This window comes from Priapulus caudatus, unplaced genomic scaffold, assembly GCF_000485595.1.
Source record: "Priapulus caudatus unplaced genomic scaffold, Priapulus_caudatus-5.0.1 Scaffold378, whole genome shotgun sequence".
In the NCBI taxonomy this organism is placed as follows: domain Eukaryota; kingdom Metazoa; phylum Priapulida; class Priapulimorpha; order Priapulimorphida; family Priapulidae; genus Priapulus; species Priapulus caudatus.
The window spans coordinates 79,614-93,142 of record NW_014577439.1 but is presented as its reverse complement, the minus strand read 5'-3'; the positions used below and the strand labels follow the sequence as shown (position 1 = coordinate 93,142).

Here is a 13,529-nt window from a genome sequence, read left to right as displayed (position 1 = left end):
ATGGTGAAGAGGGTTTATGCTAAACATAAGCGGGGAAGAGCGTGCAGCCTTGCCTCAGTATTTCAGTAAGCTGCACACTAAGTATAATAATATTATATTCTTAGTATCATATATAGAATGAATAGATATTGATTTATTCTAGTGTCAGTTGTACAGTCTAATATATATATAGCATACTCATTGTGTGTGTTGTGTGTGTGTGTGTGGCTACTACAGGAGAGCCACACCACTGGGGAACCACCTTAATGATTCTGATGGTCACCGAGTGTATCGTGCTCACGTGGGCCAACACGTGTATCATCACACTTTTGATGACATGGTACCCCCACAAGCAGTGAGTATATCGCTCGATGACTGACATGCCCCCCTCTCTTCAATTGCAAGTGAAACATATCTCTTGATGATGACACAAACCCCAGTGTAGTGACACTACAGTGCGCGTACATGAACGTGATTCTTATATGAATAATACAATCATTAGACATTAAACGTAGAAGGATACTATACATTTAATACATTTATATGCATTGACTGGTGCAGCAAACTGTGTTATGGCCAACATTGCCAGTAATATAATATATATACTATATATATATATATATTATACATACAATGATCTTATCTCTGCTGCGTCTGTTCGTGGGATGTTCCCGGTGGGAAGCCAACAAGGTGAGAATCCACATATCAATCTCGGTGTGGGCACGGACCACAAGGTGGCGTACTTGGTATGTATTTCAGAACTAATACCTGTTCAACAAATTTATTCGGCTTACTTACATTCGGATTGCATTGGTTATATAATGTTGGAATAGTAGAATAGTGTTTCATATTGTTTATATTTATACATGATATAGTATGTATGTTATAAGTATATATACATATTGCACTGCATAACTAGATTACATAGATATATACGCCTAGTTAGAGAGCCGAACGGGCATTACAACAGAATAATAACTGTAGACAATATCGTATCGCTATAAGGTCGATAGATCATCTTTTGTGTTCAAATTCTTAGTCTGCTTCACGGTTTTTGCATACTGTTTCGTGTTATCTTTAATGTTGAAGCAGTCACAAGTTGTATGCCCAAGACTCTCCACTCTTGTCTGTTGTCTTAGGAGGGGTTGATAGCTTATCCAACTGACATTATTGACAAGTCAATTAATCTGCCTAGCCAATCAAGCCATTGCGATAGCGGACTAAATTGTATATATAAGCAATTCTCGATACCAAAAGTGCCACAACAACCACATTGATGGCACTACCTGTGTTAAAACCATTTACGAATCGGTGTAGCTGACAATCCTAGAAATAATTTGATATGAGAGAGTGTTATATCACTCAGATGAATCTTGAATTGGGTGATGATAAGCCGCCTGTACAGCGAATGTGTTCATGAACTGTAATACCTTCTACTTTGTGTTCTACAGACAGAGAGACGCAGCGTTTCAAGTAACACTAAAAGGACTGTGTCAACGGCAAAGCTCTCTTCTTCTCCTGCTGGAATAGAAGATCGACCGTCATCTAAACTAGCCCGAGAGATACGTGAAAGTAAATTGCTGCCTGGGTCATTACGGTGCCACAAACGGAATACCTGCCTTCTTCTCACATGCATTGTCCTGCAGTTAAATACGGCTGCCGCAATTTGAAAGAAAAAACAGCTTACTTCTCTTCTATGCAGAGGGTGACAACCAAAAACCACTGCGTAGACGTGTTTAGCAATTCCGGGGTAAAATTGAATTAGCAAAAGGAATGACAGCTTGTTTAGAGGCTGCAGGTGTAAGCGCGTGATTGTCGCATGGCGAGTGCCTTTCAGCAAAGTTTCAGATAGCATAAACGCAAAACAATGCGTTGGTACAAACCGTTTTATTTTTCAACTTGAGTTTTATGGTTATTTTCACTTTTTCTGGCAAGAAGATCTGCTTGTTCTGCACGTGGTGTCAAGATTCGACATCGACCTAATTCCATGTCATGTGGATTTGCAATCTTGACAGGGATTATGAGGAGATATTGTTATTAAAGTATATGGATTATTTCATTATCAATTTTTTTTATTTATTTTTTTGTTTTTATCCATATTAATAATAATACTTACTATTAATTAGTAGTAAGTATTATACATTAGCATCATTAATTAATTATCATGCTATTATTGTCTACAGCGGTGCCGAGCGTGCAACACTTTGACGGAACGGTTCTACGGTGGATCGGGGGGCATCGTCATCGCAGGACTACGGAGGAGATAAGTTTGACTTCCTCACGTCATGCGGCTGACACCGCACTGCGTGGCGACGACACTCAGAGCACGCGTCGCGACGCCATCCCATCGCGCTGTGAGGACGGGACAACTACGCGCCTACTAGGATAGGTGACAAGATACACGGTGAGTGTGACAAGGTAAGATAGAAAAAAAGTGGAAGTGATGGACAGAAAGGGTATTAGAAGTAAGGTGCTGAATGAGGTATGGGTAAGGAAATAGCTAGACAGAGTGTGGGAGTGGAGAGAAACGACAGTGACAAGTAGGCGTGAGGAAACCAAAAAATGTGACAAGATACAGACGAAGTAAAGTGATAGAAAAATGTGACAACGGTGGCAGAAGGGAGCATGGACAAATGTAATAAGGGTGGGCGTGACAAGCATACGGAACGTGGTGTCACAAGGTACGGTTAGATGAAAATGAACAGTGTCGAAAAGGTACCGCGTAGGGATGTGACAGATACGGGTTGGTGTGACAAAGGTGACAGGTAAGAGTGGGGACAATATACAGGGCAGGTGTGAAAAGATACAATGTGAGTGTGACGAGGAATATAGTGGTATATGGCGCATGTGACATTGATCATATCATTCGTTAGTTTCAGCAATGATTCCTTAAGAATGATAGAAGTGGAACGACAGTTTACTGGCACACACTCAGTTCTGTCGCGGTTTGGAAAACGCAGGTGGAGCTGCGGCCGTTGAGCAATCACGACCCCTGAAATACGTGAGTGTCGAACGACACGTGCGCAAGGACACGAGGAAACTTTCCTATGTGAACATTTATGGCATTATGATAGATGTCAATGGAGTGACAGGACAGCTCTAACCAAATCACTGCCACGATAAGACTATACGTATCTAATAAATCTCGAGTGACTAATATTTATATTCGTTGCACTTACGGACAACGATTGCCGGTAATTTTGGCGTCTGGTACCACATAACTAAATACCCTCCCTAGATGTAACGCGACCATTATCCGTCGTGGATTATCATGGTATCAGCCAGAATTGTGGCCAGTAATAGTGCCAGTGCGTGATAACTGCACTTTCCTACCTGTATACAGGTAACATGCCAGCCGGCTCAGTACACATCGACAGGATCAACACTCAACATCGGCGTGAGGACTGCTGGAACGCTAATTTGGATACTGCACAAGCCGGACGGTGTTCGACCGGCGAGAATGGCGTCTGTTTACTCAACGGTGTGAACTTGTGTGTCTGCGCGACGGAGACTTGGGCACCGGATCGACCCTCATACCACCCTAGAGGTACGTACACGCGTAGGTTCGGGCAGATCCCGATGTGGTGGGGGGGGTACCTATGTCGGTGGCCCTTCCCCTTCCCCATCCCTGGTATCGATAACAGCATCGACTAAACTGGTATGCGAACCAGTGCAACATGATAGTGATCAGTCATTTATAAACATTGAAACTCGGTTTTACTTTTTGTGGTTCAAAAAAAAATTGGTTTTTGATGTCGTGCCATAGAAGGCCTGAAAAAACAACGTCTTCATGCTAGCAACTGTAAGACTGAATGAACTTTGAGCATGGCAAGATATGATTAATATTTTATCATGTAAAAATACTTATCAAACATTCGATGATTCATATTTTCAAGGTGTTCTAAGTCTTCTACTGTTGTGCATGTTTTAAAGTCTGATCAGTTTGCTAATCGACATGATAAAGATGTAGATGGCGCAGCACAGTTGCAGTCAGGCTCTTAGTTGTGAGTTCTCTTGTTCTGCAGACGTACCAACGCAGCGTCACGTTGAGTGGCTCACCTACATGAAGGTGTGTACCAACGCCCAACAACGCGATCCGATGCTCGTAAGATTGCGCCTGCAGGTTCCGCACGAGGACGATGACGCCACCTTGGGGGCAATCAAATGGCGAAGGCTGGCAAGAGTCGGCTGTTGGAGGCTTAACAATGGGAATCTGGCGGTGAGGGAGGAAGACGAGGGGGATGACGCTGAAGTAAGAACCAGTCTTATACAACTTCACTGCCTGTTTTTGAAGAAATATAAAATATAATTTAAATAATTTCATATATCTATCACAACATCGAGAGTTGTAACCTCTTGTGATGGCTACTATTAATAGGACAACATCTTTTCCTTTCTTTTTAACTGAGGCACCATGAATTTATCAATGACTGTTAGTCGTGCTGCGATACTTCGTACATTTTAATAAGTCTAACAGCTTCTCAGACAACTAACCAAAACTGTTCTGAATTTAGTACCCACTCATCATTGAAATTTTGCTAGGTGAATTAACGCAAGATTTTTCACAAGTCCATAACTGGAATATCGACTATTGCCTTGCCACTTTGGTGCTGAGCAGCATTTTAGAATGCTATCACAATAATAATATGGCGTAGCTACCTGTAAATCACTTCAGGTTGGACTGTGTTATAATGTAGACGATGTAACGATAGCATACACATCGTCACAGGTTTTGCTCTGCCGTATAACTTGTCCCTCTGGATATCAAAGCAAACCATCTCACAATCCGTTTCTTGCTATGTTTCCAGTATCTGGATGTACGCCCGGCGGTGAGCTCACGCATGGCGCTGGACATCGGCAACCGTATCCATTGAATGGAGCTGGGCATCCCTCTCCGGGGAATGGGCAGCCTCACGAGAACCAGTACGTCTCATGCCACGGCCAGAAGAAACCACTCAATATTATGCGAACAATTAGAACAATATGGCCAAATCTAAGGTTCACGGGTTCTGTTTTTGGCTTGGGTGGCGTTCATGAGCATGACTCGAGAGAGGCAATTTTTAAGTTAGACAGAGTGGATTTAATCAGGTGAAGGCAATTTCAATTAGACAATTTTAAGTCAGTCAGTGTTGGTCGGTGGCGCAGCCGATAGCAACATGGACGGTACTATTACAGATACCGTTACGCTTCAACATGCAACCAGACCCAATTACTCGAGTATATAACATGACAAGTAACAAAAGGACTCTCTCACAACCTTATCTAACTGGGCTTACTTTAAATATAAGATGAGCACCAAATATATGATAAATAATAGTAATAGTAGTAAATAGTATGAGCACGAACAGGCTTTTTTGCCTATCAGTCCATACATTGTGCATGTGCATTGTTAGAAGAGCAAATTATTGCAGGATATCTATAGACCGTCCGATGGGCCTAGTAGTTTTTGTTTCACGCAGAGCGGTCAGTATTATCGAACATGGGTGTGGAAACAAAGTGAACGTTGGTGCGATTAGAGCCAACCGAGGGCTAACTTCTACTAGGGGCTCGTTCGATGGTCGGAGCATAGAGGGCTGTACATCGACGGCATGCCCATATTTGACATGTTACAGCGGGCCAGGCAGAGTGGGAGCCGATAATCGCATTACCCGGTGGAGTGCACTTGTACAGCAGAGGAAAAAGTCTCTATTCCATCTTAGCCACAGTTTTGCTACAGTTGGCACTGTATCTTCTCCCTCCATCCACAACTAATTGCTATAGTTAAGTTATGGTTTCTTCTCTCTCTACAGCTCTGCTACTAGACTTTAATAATTACTTTATTGCTCGTCTTCTCCCTCCATCAACATCTCTGCTATTAGGTACATAATGCTGCCGTTCTCCACCCCATCAAACATCTCTTGCCTAAGTTACCTTATGCGCTGTCCTTCTCGCCTCACCATCAACCATCTCTGGTAATAGTTTACTATGTTGCCTTCTCGCTCCATCAAACATCTCTGCTATCAGTTACGATGTTTGCCTTCTCTCTCCATCTCAACATCTCTGCTATCAGTTACTATGTCTGCCTTCTCGCCTCCATCAACATCTCTCGTTATGTGACTTATGATGCCTTCTCCCTCCAGTCACATCTCTAGCTATAGTTACTAGTTGTTGCCTTCCTCCGCTCCATCAACATCTCTAGCTATAGTTACTATGTTGCCTTCTCCCTCCATTAACAGCTCTGGGCTATATTACTGATGATGCCTTCTCCCCCATCAAACATCTCTTGCAGATAGTTACTATTGATTGCCTTCTCCCATCCATACAACATCTCTGCTATAGTTACTATGGCTGCCTTCTCCCCCCATTCAACATCTCTGGCTATAGGACGGATGTTGACCTTCTCGCCTCCATCCAACAGTCTCCGCTATAGTTTACTAGGTTTGCCTGTTCCACTCCATCACATCTCGTGCTAGCTGTTACTATGTTGCCTGGCCTCTCTCCAATCAACATCTACTGCATAATAGTTACTGATGACATGCCTTCTCCCCCCCATCAACATCTACTGCCTAGTTACTATGCTGCCTTTATCCCTCTAGGTCAACATCTTCTGCTATAGTTCTATGCTGCCTTTCTCCCTCCATTCACATCTCTGCTATTAGTTACGTATGCTGCCTTCTCCCTCTATTCACACTCTCTGATATAGTTACTATGTTGGCCTTTCTCCCTCATCAAGCCATCGATCTCTGCGATAGTTACGGATGTTGCCTTCTCCTCCCATCAACATCTCTGCTATAGTGATATGTTGCCTATCGTCTTCTCCATCAACATCTTGCTAATATAGTTTACTATGTTGCCTTCTCCCGCACATCAACATGTCTGCTGATATAGGTTAGCTATGCTGCCTTCTGCCCTCTATCAATCATCTCTGGCTATAGTTACCTATGCTGCCTCTCTCTCCATCAACATCTTGCCTATAGTTACTGATGCTGCTTCTCCCTCTATAACATCGCTGCTAGTAGTTACTATGTTGCCGTTCTCCCTCCATCAAGCCATCTGCTGTATAGTTACTATGTTAGCCTTCTCACTCCAATCAACTATCTCTGCGTTAGTTACTTATGCTGTTGCTGTTCCCTGCCATCAACATCTCTGCTAGAGATTACCTATGCTGACTTTCTCCCTCTGATCAACATCTCTAGCTATAGTTACTATGGCTTTCTCCCTCCATCAAACTCTCGGACTATTATTACTATGTTTGCCTTCTCCTCCAATCAACATCTCCTGCTATAGTCCTTAGTGCTGTCTTTTCGTCCCTCCATTCAACATCTCTGCTATAGTTAACATATGCTGTCTTCTCCTCCACATCAACATCTCTGCTATAGGTTACTATGCTGCCTTTCCCCATCACATCTCTAGCTATACGTTACTATGGTTGGCCTTCTCTCTCCATCAACATTTTGAGCTATAGTTACTATGTTGGCTTTTTACCCGTCCAAATCAAAAACATCTGCGGCTATGAGTTGACTATGCTGCCATATCTTCTCTATCCAACATCTCTGTCTATAGTTACTATTTGCCTTCTCCCTGCCACATCAACATCTCTGCTATAGTTACTATGCTGCCTTCTCCCTCCATCAACATCTCTGCTATAGTTACTATGCTGCCTTCTCCCTCCATCAACATCTCTGCTATAGTTACTATGCTGCCTTCTCCCCCCATCAACATCTCTGCTATAGTTACTATGCTGCCTTCTCCCTCCATCAACATCTCTGCTATAGTTACTATGTTGCCTTCTCCCTCCATCAACATCTCTGCTATGGTTATTCATGCTGGCTTCTCCATCCACAGTTCCGACGGTGCTCAACTTCCCCGGGAACTACTTCATGAAGATTACACCCAGCGCGGCGCTGCAGACGGGAGACTTTGAGGCATCCTGCAGGTTCCAGACGTCGCTCAAGTCCGGCACGATCATGTCGGCAACGACGCACACGGGCGTCGTTCGCAGCGGCGCCGGCAGCCGCAGCAAGCGTGAGGCGTCGCCCGCCTCCAGCCGCATCATCCACGTCTACCTGAGCCGCGGCCGCGTCGTGCTCTTCATACAGATAGGCGCTCATCAGATGGTAGGTTTTGCGCGAGGCAAGCGCGCGCGGGCGATCCTGCTGAGGGTCGGGCGATCCAAACTTGCTAATGGTACCACTCCATGTGACGTGGGCAGATCTAGAAGGCAGTCGCTGTCGGGTGGGGAGGCGTGTATCGGCGAAATGTTATCGTTCGCACGTGTCAATTAACAGCGGGGAACAATTTCGAACCACAAGCTCAAGGCACTCGTAGATTTGTAGCCGGGTGGGGAGGTGTTTATTTGTGAAATATCATCGTTCGCATGTGGCAGTTTATGGCAGGGAACTATCTCAGGTGCAATAGCTCGAGGCATTTGTAGACTCGCAGCCAAGTGGAGGTGTTTATCTGTGAAATGTCATCGTTCGTTTGCAGCAACTTACGGCCGGTAACAACCTGGATGATGGCAACTGGCACTACGTCTACATCAGGCGCAAGGGCAGAGATGTGAGCCTGGTCATCGACTACTGGTCTGAGAAGAGGATCTTTACCACCAATGGTGAGTGAAGCGAATCGAGTCAGAGTAGACTTTGGCCTGCGATTGACCTGCAGCGTGAATGCACAGAGGGGATGAATTCAGATTCATTTAATAAAATACTATTCCAAAATTTATCTACTTTCTCTCCCTCTCTTTCTCGCGCCCCCTTCTTTTACTGCCTCTCTCTCTCTCTCTCTCTCTCTCTCTTTCTCTCGCTCGGTCCCTCTCTTTCTCTCTCTCCCTCTCTCCACTCCCCTCTCTCTCACTTCCTCTGTATACGCGATACGTCACTGACTACCACGTGCCTGTATTTCAGATCCGATGCCGATCACTCAGATCAACGTCGGCCTTCAGCAGACTGGCGCCGTCGACTACGACTCCGCGACCTTCTTCACGGGGCACATGCAACAGTTCATGTTCATGTCTTACCCGTTCTTCGACATGTGGGCTCACGACGTGCCTGGAAGCTTCAACATACTCTACCCAGCCTACCTCAATGGTACGTTAACCTTCAGGTGTGAAGTTTGCTAGGTGAGGGTGCGTAGGTAAGGGTTTGCTAGCTGAGGGTGCGTAATATATACGTATAATGTGTACTTACTTAATGTGTATTACGTGTATAATAATTAAGATGTACGTATGTAACATACTCTAACCGGCCTACCTCTGCACGTCTGTGCATGTTAATGTTCGCTAGGTGAAGGTATGTAGGTACGCGATGCTGCGATCGTGAGACTGGGATAATTTTTTTACCTCGCTCACGTCTGTCCGTCTGTTAGGAGAAGCACACTTTGTCCTTACTGCGTGTTATTTTAATAGTAGTTTGTAATAAATAAATTTTGATGTGTAAGTAGTAAGTTAATGTGTAATGATATTATTGTATTATTTGCCATCCTGCTCAGCATTGGTCTGACCTCAGCTTTTATATATCAATATTAATTATGAATTATTATATATCATTATTAATATATAATAAATAAATTCAATTTGTAAATAATAAATTGATTTGTGATAACATTATTGCATTATTTTCTCCTCTCACTTCCTTTCCGTCTCTTCACAGAGGCGGACATTGTTCTGTCCTTTGACGGGCATCAGATGATGAAAGTGCTGCCACTCAGCGGCGCGCTGACAGCACAGGGTGATACCATCTCCGTCGACTTCAAGACGAGCAGCGCGAACGGCGTTCTATTGTCGATGGTGGCGAGTGACGGGAGCGCGGGATACGTGCAGCTTGGTCTCGATAACGGACGTCTGCGCGCGGAATGTAGCCTGGGATCCAAGCCTCGTGTGAGTTGTCCACCGCTCCTGCTCTGCCGTACTGGGGGTGCTGCTGTTGGGGGACTGTGCTGTGTATGAGTGGGTGTCTGTGTGTGTGTGGGGGGGGGGGGGGCTCTGCTGTGGTAGGAGGGGTGGCAAGTCATGAGGGCTCTGGGGGGGCAATGTGGGGTGAGGGGTGGAGGGAGCTCATCAGCCTTTCCACTTGTTGTGTTGACATCTGCGACGATACGGGCAATGCTTTCTTGCCGTGTCTTGTGTGTCCGTGTGGTAATCCGTCATGAGTGTGTTTACTGTAGGTGATTTACACGGGCAGCAACCTTAACGACGGACTGTGGCACACGGCCAAGCTGACGCGTAAGGGCAATCAGCTCATGCTACAGGTGGACAACAAGGACATCGTCACAGGTACGCTACATGACAATATACCTGTCCGTCTGGGTGAGATAACGATGCCACCTTGGATATTGCTCATAAGGCAGTCAGACTAGACCTGATTATACCCGTTTTTCATGTGTGCACACGAAATATGTCCGTTTTGCAGCACTTTATCGTTAAACAGCGTTTTTAGTATGTCTTTCACAGCACTGATTGGTCTGCCCATTGGTCAGAGCTGCCCTTCAATCACGCGAAGCATATAGGTCAGTTGATCACACGTCACATCTACCGATGTCGTGCGTATTTTCTTCGTGCCCGGATGCTCTTGTGGTGATAGATGGCGTGCATGGTTTTCCGTCGCAGGCGCGGTGCACACGGTCGGCACGACGACGGTGTCGGCGTCTCAGGTCAACGTCGGCGTGCGCATGCCGTATTTCGACGTCACCGATTGGACGTCATTCTTCACGGGAGAGATGCGTAACCTTGACTACAACGGACACCGCTTCTTCGCGATGTCGCAGTCGGTGCTCGGAAATAGCGACGACTTCAACATCATCTACCCGGTCGTACCCGGTGAGCACGTTCTCTTGTCTTCTCGACGCGTAGTGATCGCTATTCGGTGACATTCGCTTGACTCTTGGTATGTCGTGTCTTCTATATCGACTGTGCTTGTCGCCAATGCGAGAAATTCGCAAGAGTTAGAAAGAATAAGAAGTTAGTCGGCAACAAACTATAGGTTGCTACGCGCTTTGAGCTGACGTGTTGTTCGCTTGTTTTTTAGATCCGTACGTCGTCGGGTTTAATGGCTCTGTCTACTTCCTCACCGTACCCCCGGCGCCGTTGCCGCATGACCTCAACAATCTCTACTACCGATTCAAGACAAGCGGAGGCAACGGCGTTCTCATGTCGACGGTCTCCGCGACGACGGACGATCGCATCGTCATGGAGCTCGAGAACGGTGTACTCCTGCTCACTGTCCTGCAGGCGGGCGCCAGCGCGGTAAGCAACGCCATCTTTTGCATAAAAATTGAAGTTATTCGATCCGCTTAATTTTTTTTGAGGAGTTTATTGACCGAAAATTCAAATTATTCCTTCGACGTTGATTGAAATTGTTCTGATGGACGAGGTGTGATATTTTGTTGACGTGGTGTGCGTGCAGGGAATACATATATCATTGTTAGTAGTAAGGTTTTCCGCTATAACAAGATGCGCATGGCATCGCATAATGTCGTCATGTGTGTGTGTGGCAATTGCAGCCTCAGGTGATCAGAGGTCCTTCAGGGCTGAGGCTCAACGATGGACAGTGGCATGTTGTGAGGCTACAGAGAAATGGCAAACACGTGATGATGTACGTTGATGGTGCCAAGGCTGGATCAGGTACGTAAAGTAGAGTATAATATATTATAGTATTATACTATAGTATAATATATATTATGTATATTAAAATAATAGAGTATTACAGCTAGGAGCATTCCATATGCACAAAGAAAAAAGGTTTTGACGCAATTTGTGCAATGAAAAATGGTGAACACATGGAAATTATAATTATCAATGAGCAATAGCTTGTAATATCATAAATAATAATAATAATAAGGTCAAATCATAAAACGGTTATTATACATTGTACAATGTAGCATAACAGTTATATTATAACGGTATAAAAACATGTATATATAATTTTACGTAAATGATATGTATAATTATAACATAATAACTATAACCTCCTTAGGCGGGGGTTAATTATTATATTAACCCACCACTAACTTGTGTGTTTCTCCCGCTGTGTACGTATGTAGGTGTATAATATAATAACCCCCGTAGGTGGAGCCACTAACGTGTGTACGTGACTCTCCTGCCGTGTAGGTGTGCTGGCGACGCCCTTCGTGCACATGTCACAGATGAACGCCGGGCTGCTGCAGACGTCGCCGCGGCTCTACAAGCCGACGTCGTTCCTCATTGGCAGCATGGACTCCATGGTGATGAACGGATACCCTTACTTTGACATGCACGGCGCGGGCTGGAACGCGGGACACACGATCGTCTACCCCGCCATGCTGAACGCAGACGCCACGGGACCCATCACGGGACCCGGTATGTCGTGTGGGCGCGCGTGTGCGAATAAGTCATTTAACGTTTAACAGAGAGTCATTTAACGTGTAAAGAACAGTGACTTAACGTGCGTTAAAGTGGTAACTTCTTGCAGCGAATACTGCTCAGGAAATGAATTTCATGATCAATTATCGGTTGCACTAAACCGATCGATGGTTTAAGATAATTGGTTGAATGTTAATGATCGCGGTTACCAGATATTGAAATATATCATATATCATATAATACCGTATTTTTTATAATACAATATTCTAAAAGCTATCTAACAGTATTATGCTTGCTTGTGTTTGGTGTAGGTTAGATTTACTGTCTCCAAGCTGTAAAGTAACCAAAAAAACACACCAATATAAACTAAAGAGTCATTTCATCAATGTTTGCACATTTTATTTTAAATGATATTTTTTTTTGATAATCGAACGCTTAGTTGGTTATAATCGATCATCGGGACATCACTAGCTAATTCTAACCTTCCATTCTTGTTGCAGTACCATTGCCCCTGATAGGCCCCCTCACATCGGGTTACATCCCAGCCGGTATGGGTGGCGCGGCGGCGGCGGCGGGCGCGGGTGGAATCTGGATCCCCCTGGTGATACTTCTGGCTCTCCTCATGCTGCTGTCTGGTCTCATGTGGGCCTGTATCAGGTAAGCTAAATGTATATACATACATGCATGTATGCAGGCACGAATGCAGGCACGTATGCACACACACGCACACACGCTCGCAAGCATGCACGCACACACACACACATATGTATACAGTCAAAACCCATGTTAGTCATGTTAGTGTGTTAGTGGGCACTTCCGCCGAGCCGACATCTGCCTATGGGGGACACTTTTGGGGTTTCTCTTGAGTGACAGTTATATACAGGCCTATTATGTACTCTTGATATATATCTATATACCAGTCATCTGTATTTTATTCTAATGTTTCTGTGTTTTTGAAGGTGTAAGCCAGGCTGCTGCCCATGCTATGGCAGAGCGAAGGCAAAGACCATGCCAGTGTTCAACACGTTTAAGTATGTGAAGGGCGGAGCGGGCGCTGGTGGGGGAGGCATGTATCGCAGTGTAGCAACTGACGGAGGCTACGGTACCGGAGCCATCGCTGCCAGTAAGTTATTTATGTCTCTCTCTTTACTTTCACACTTTGCCTCTCTCACTCTCTCTCTCTCTCTCTCTCTCGCTCTCTCTCTCTCTCTCTCTCTCTCTCTCTCTCTCTCTC

The 13,529-nt window shown here is 45.0% G+C and overlaps 1 protein-coding gene across 1 annotated transcript in view; it reads left to right on the top strand.

Moving 5' to 3' along the window:
• LOC106809698 overlaps window positions 1–5,497 on the top strand; it is a gene marked incomplete in the record, with an annotated part of 29,209 nt that extends 23,712 nt beyond the window's left edge. The window contains 1 exon segment of the mRNA XM_014812868.1: window positions 5,439–5,497. Within this exon segment, the coding sequence (XP_014668354.1) occupies window positions 5,439–5,479 (41 nt within the window).
• Between the last annotated feature and the right edge of the window lie 8,032 nt (window positions 5,498–13,529).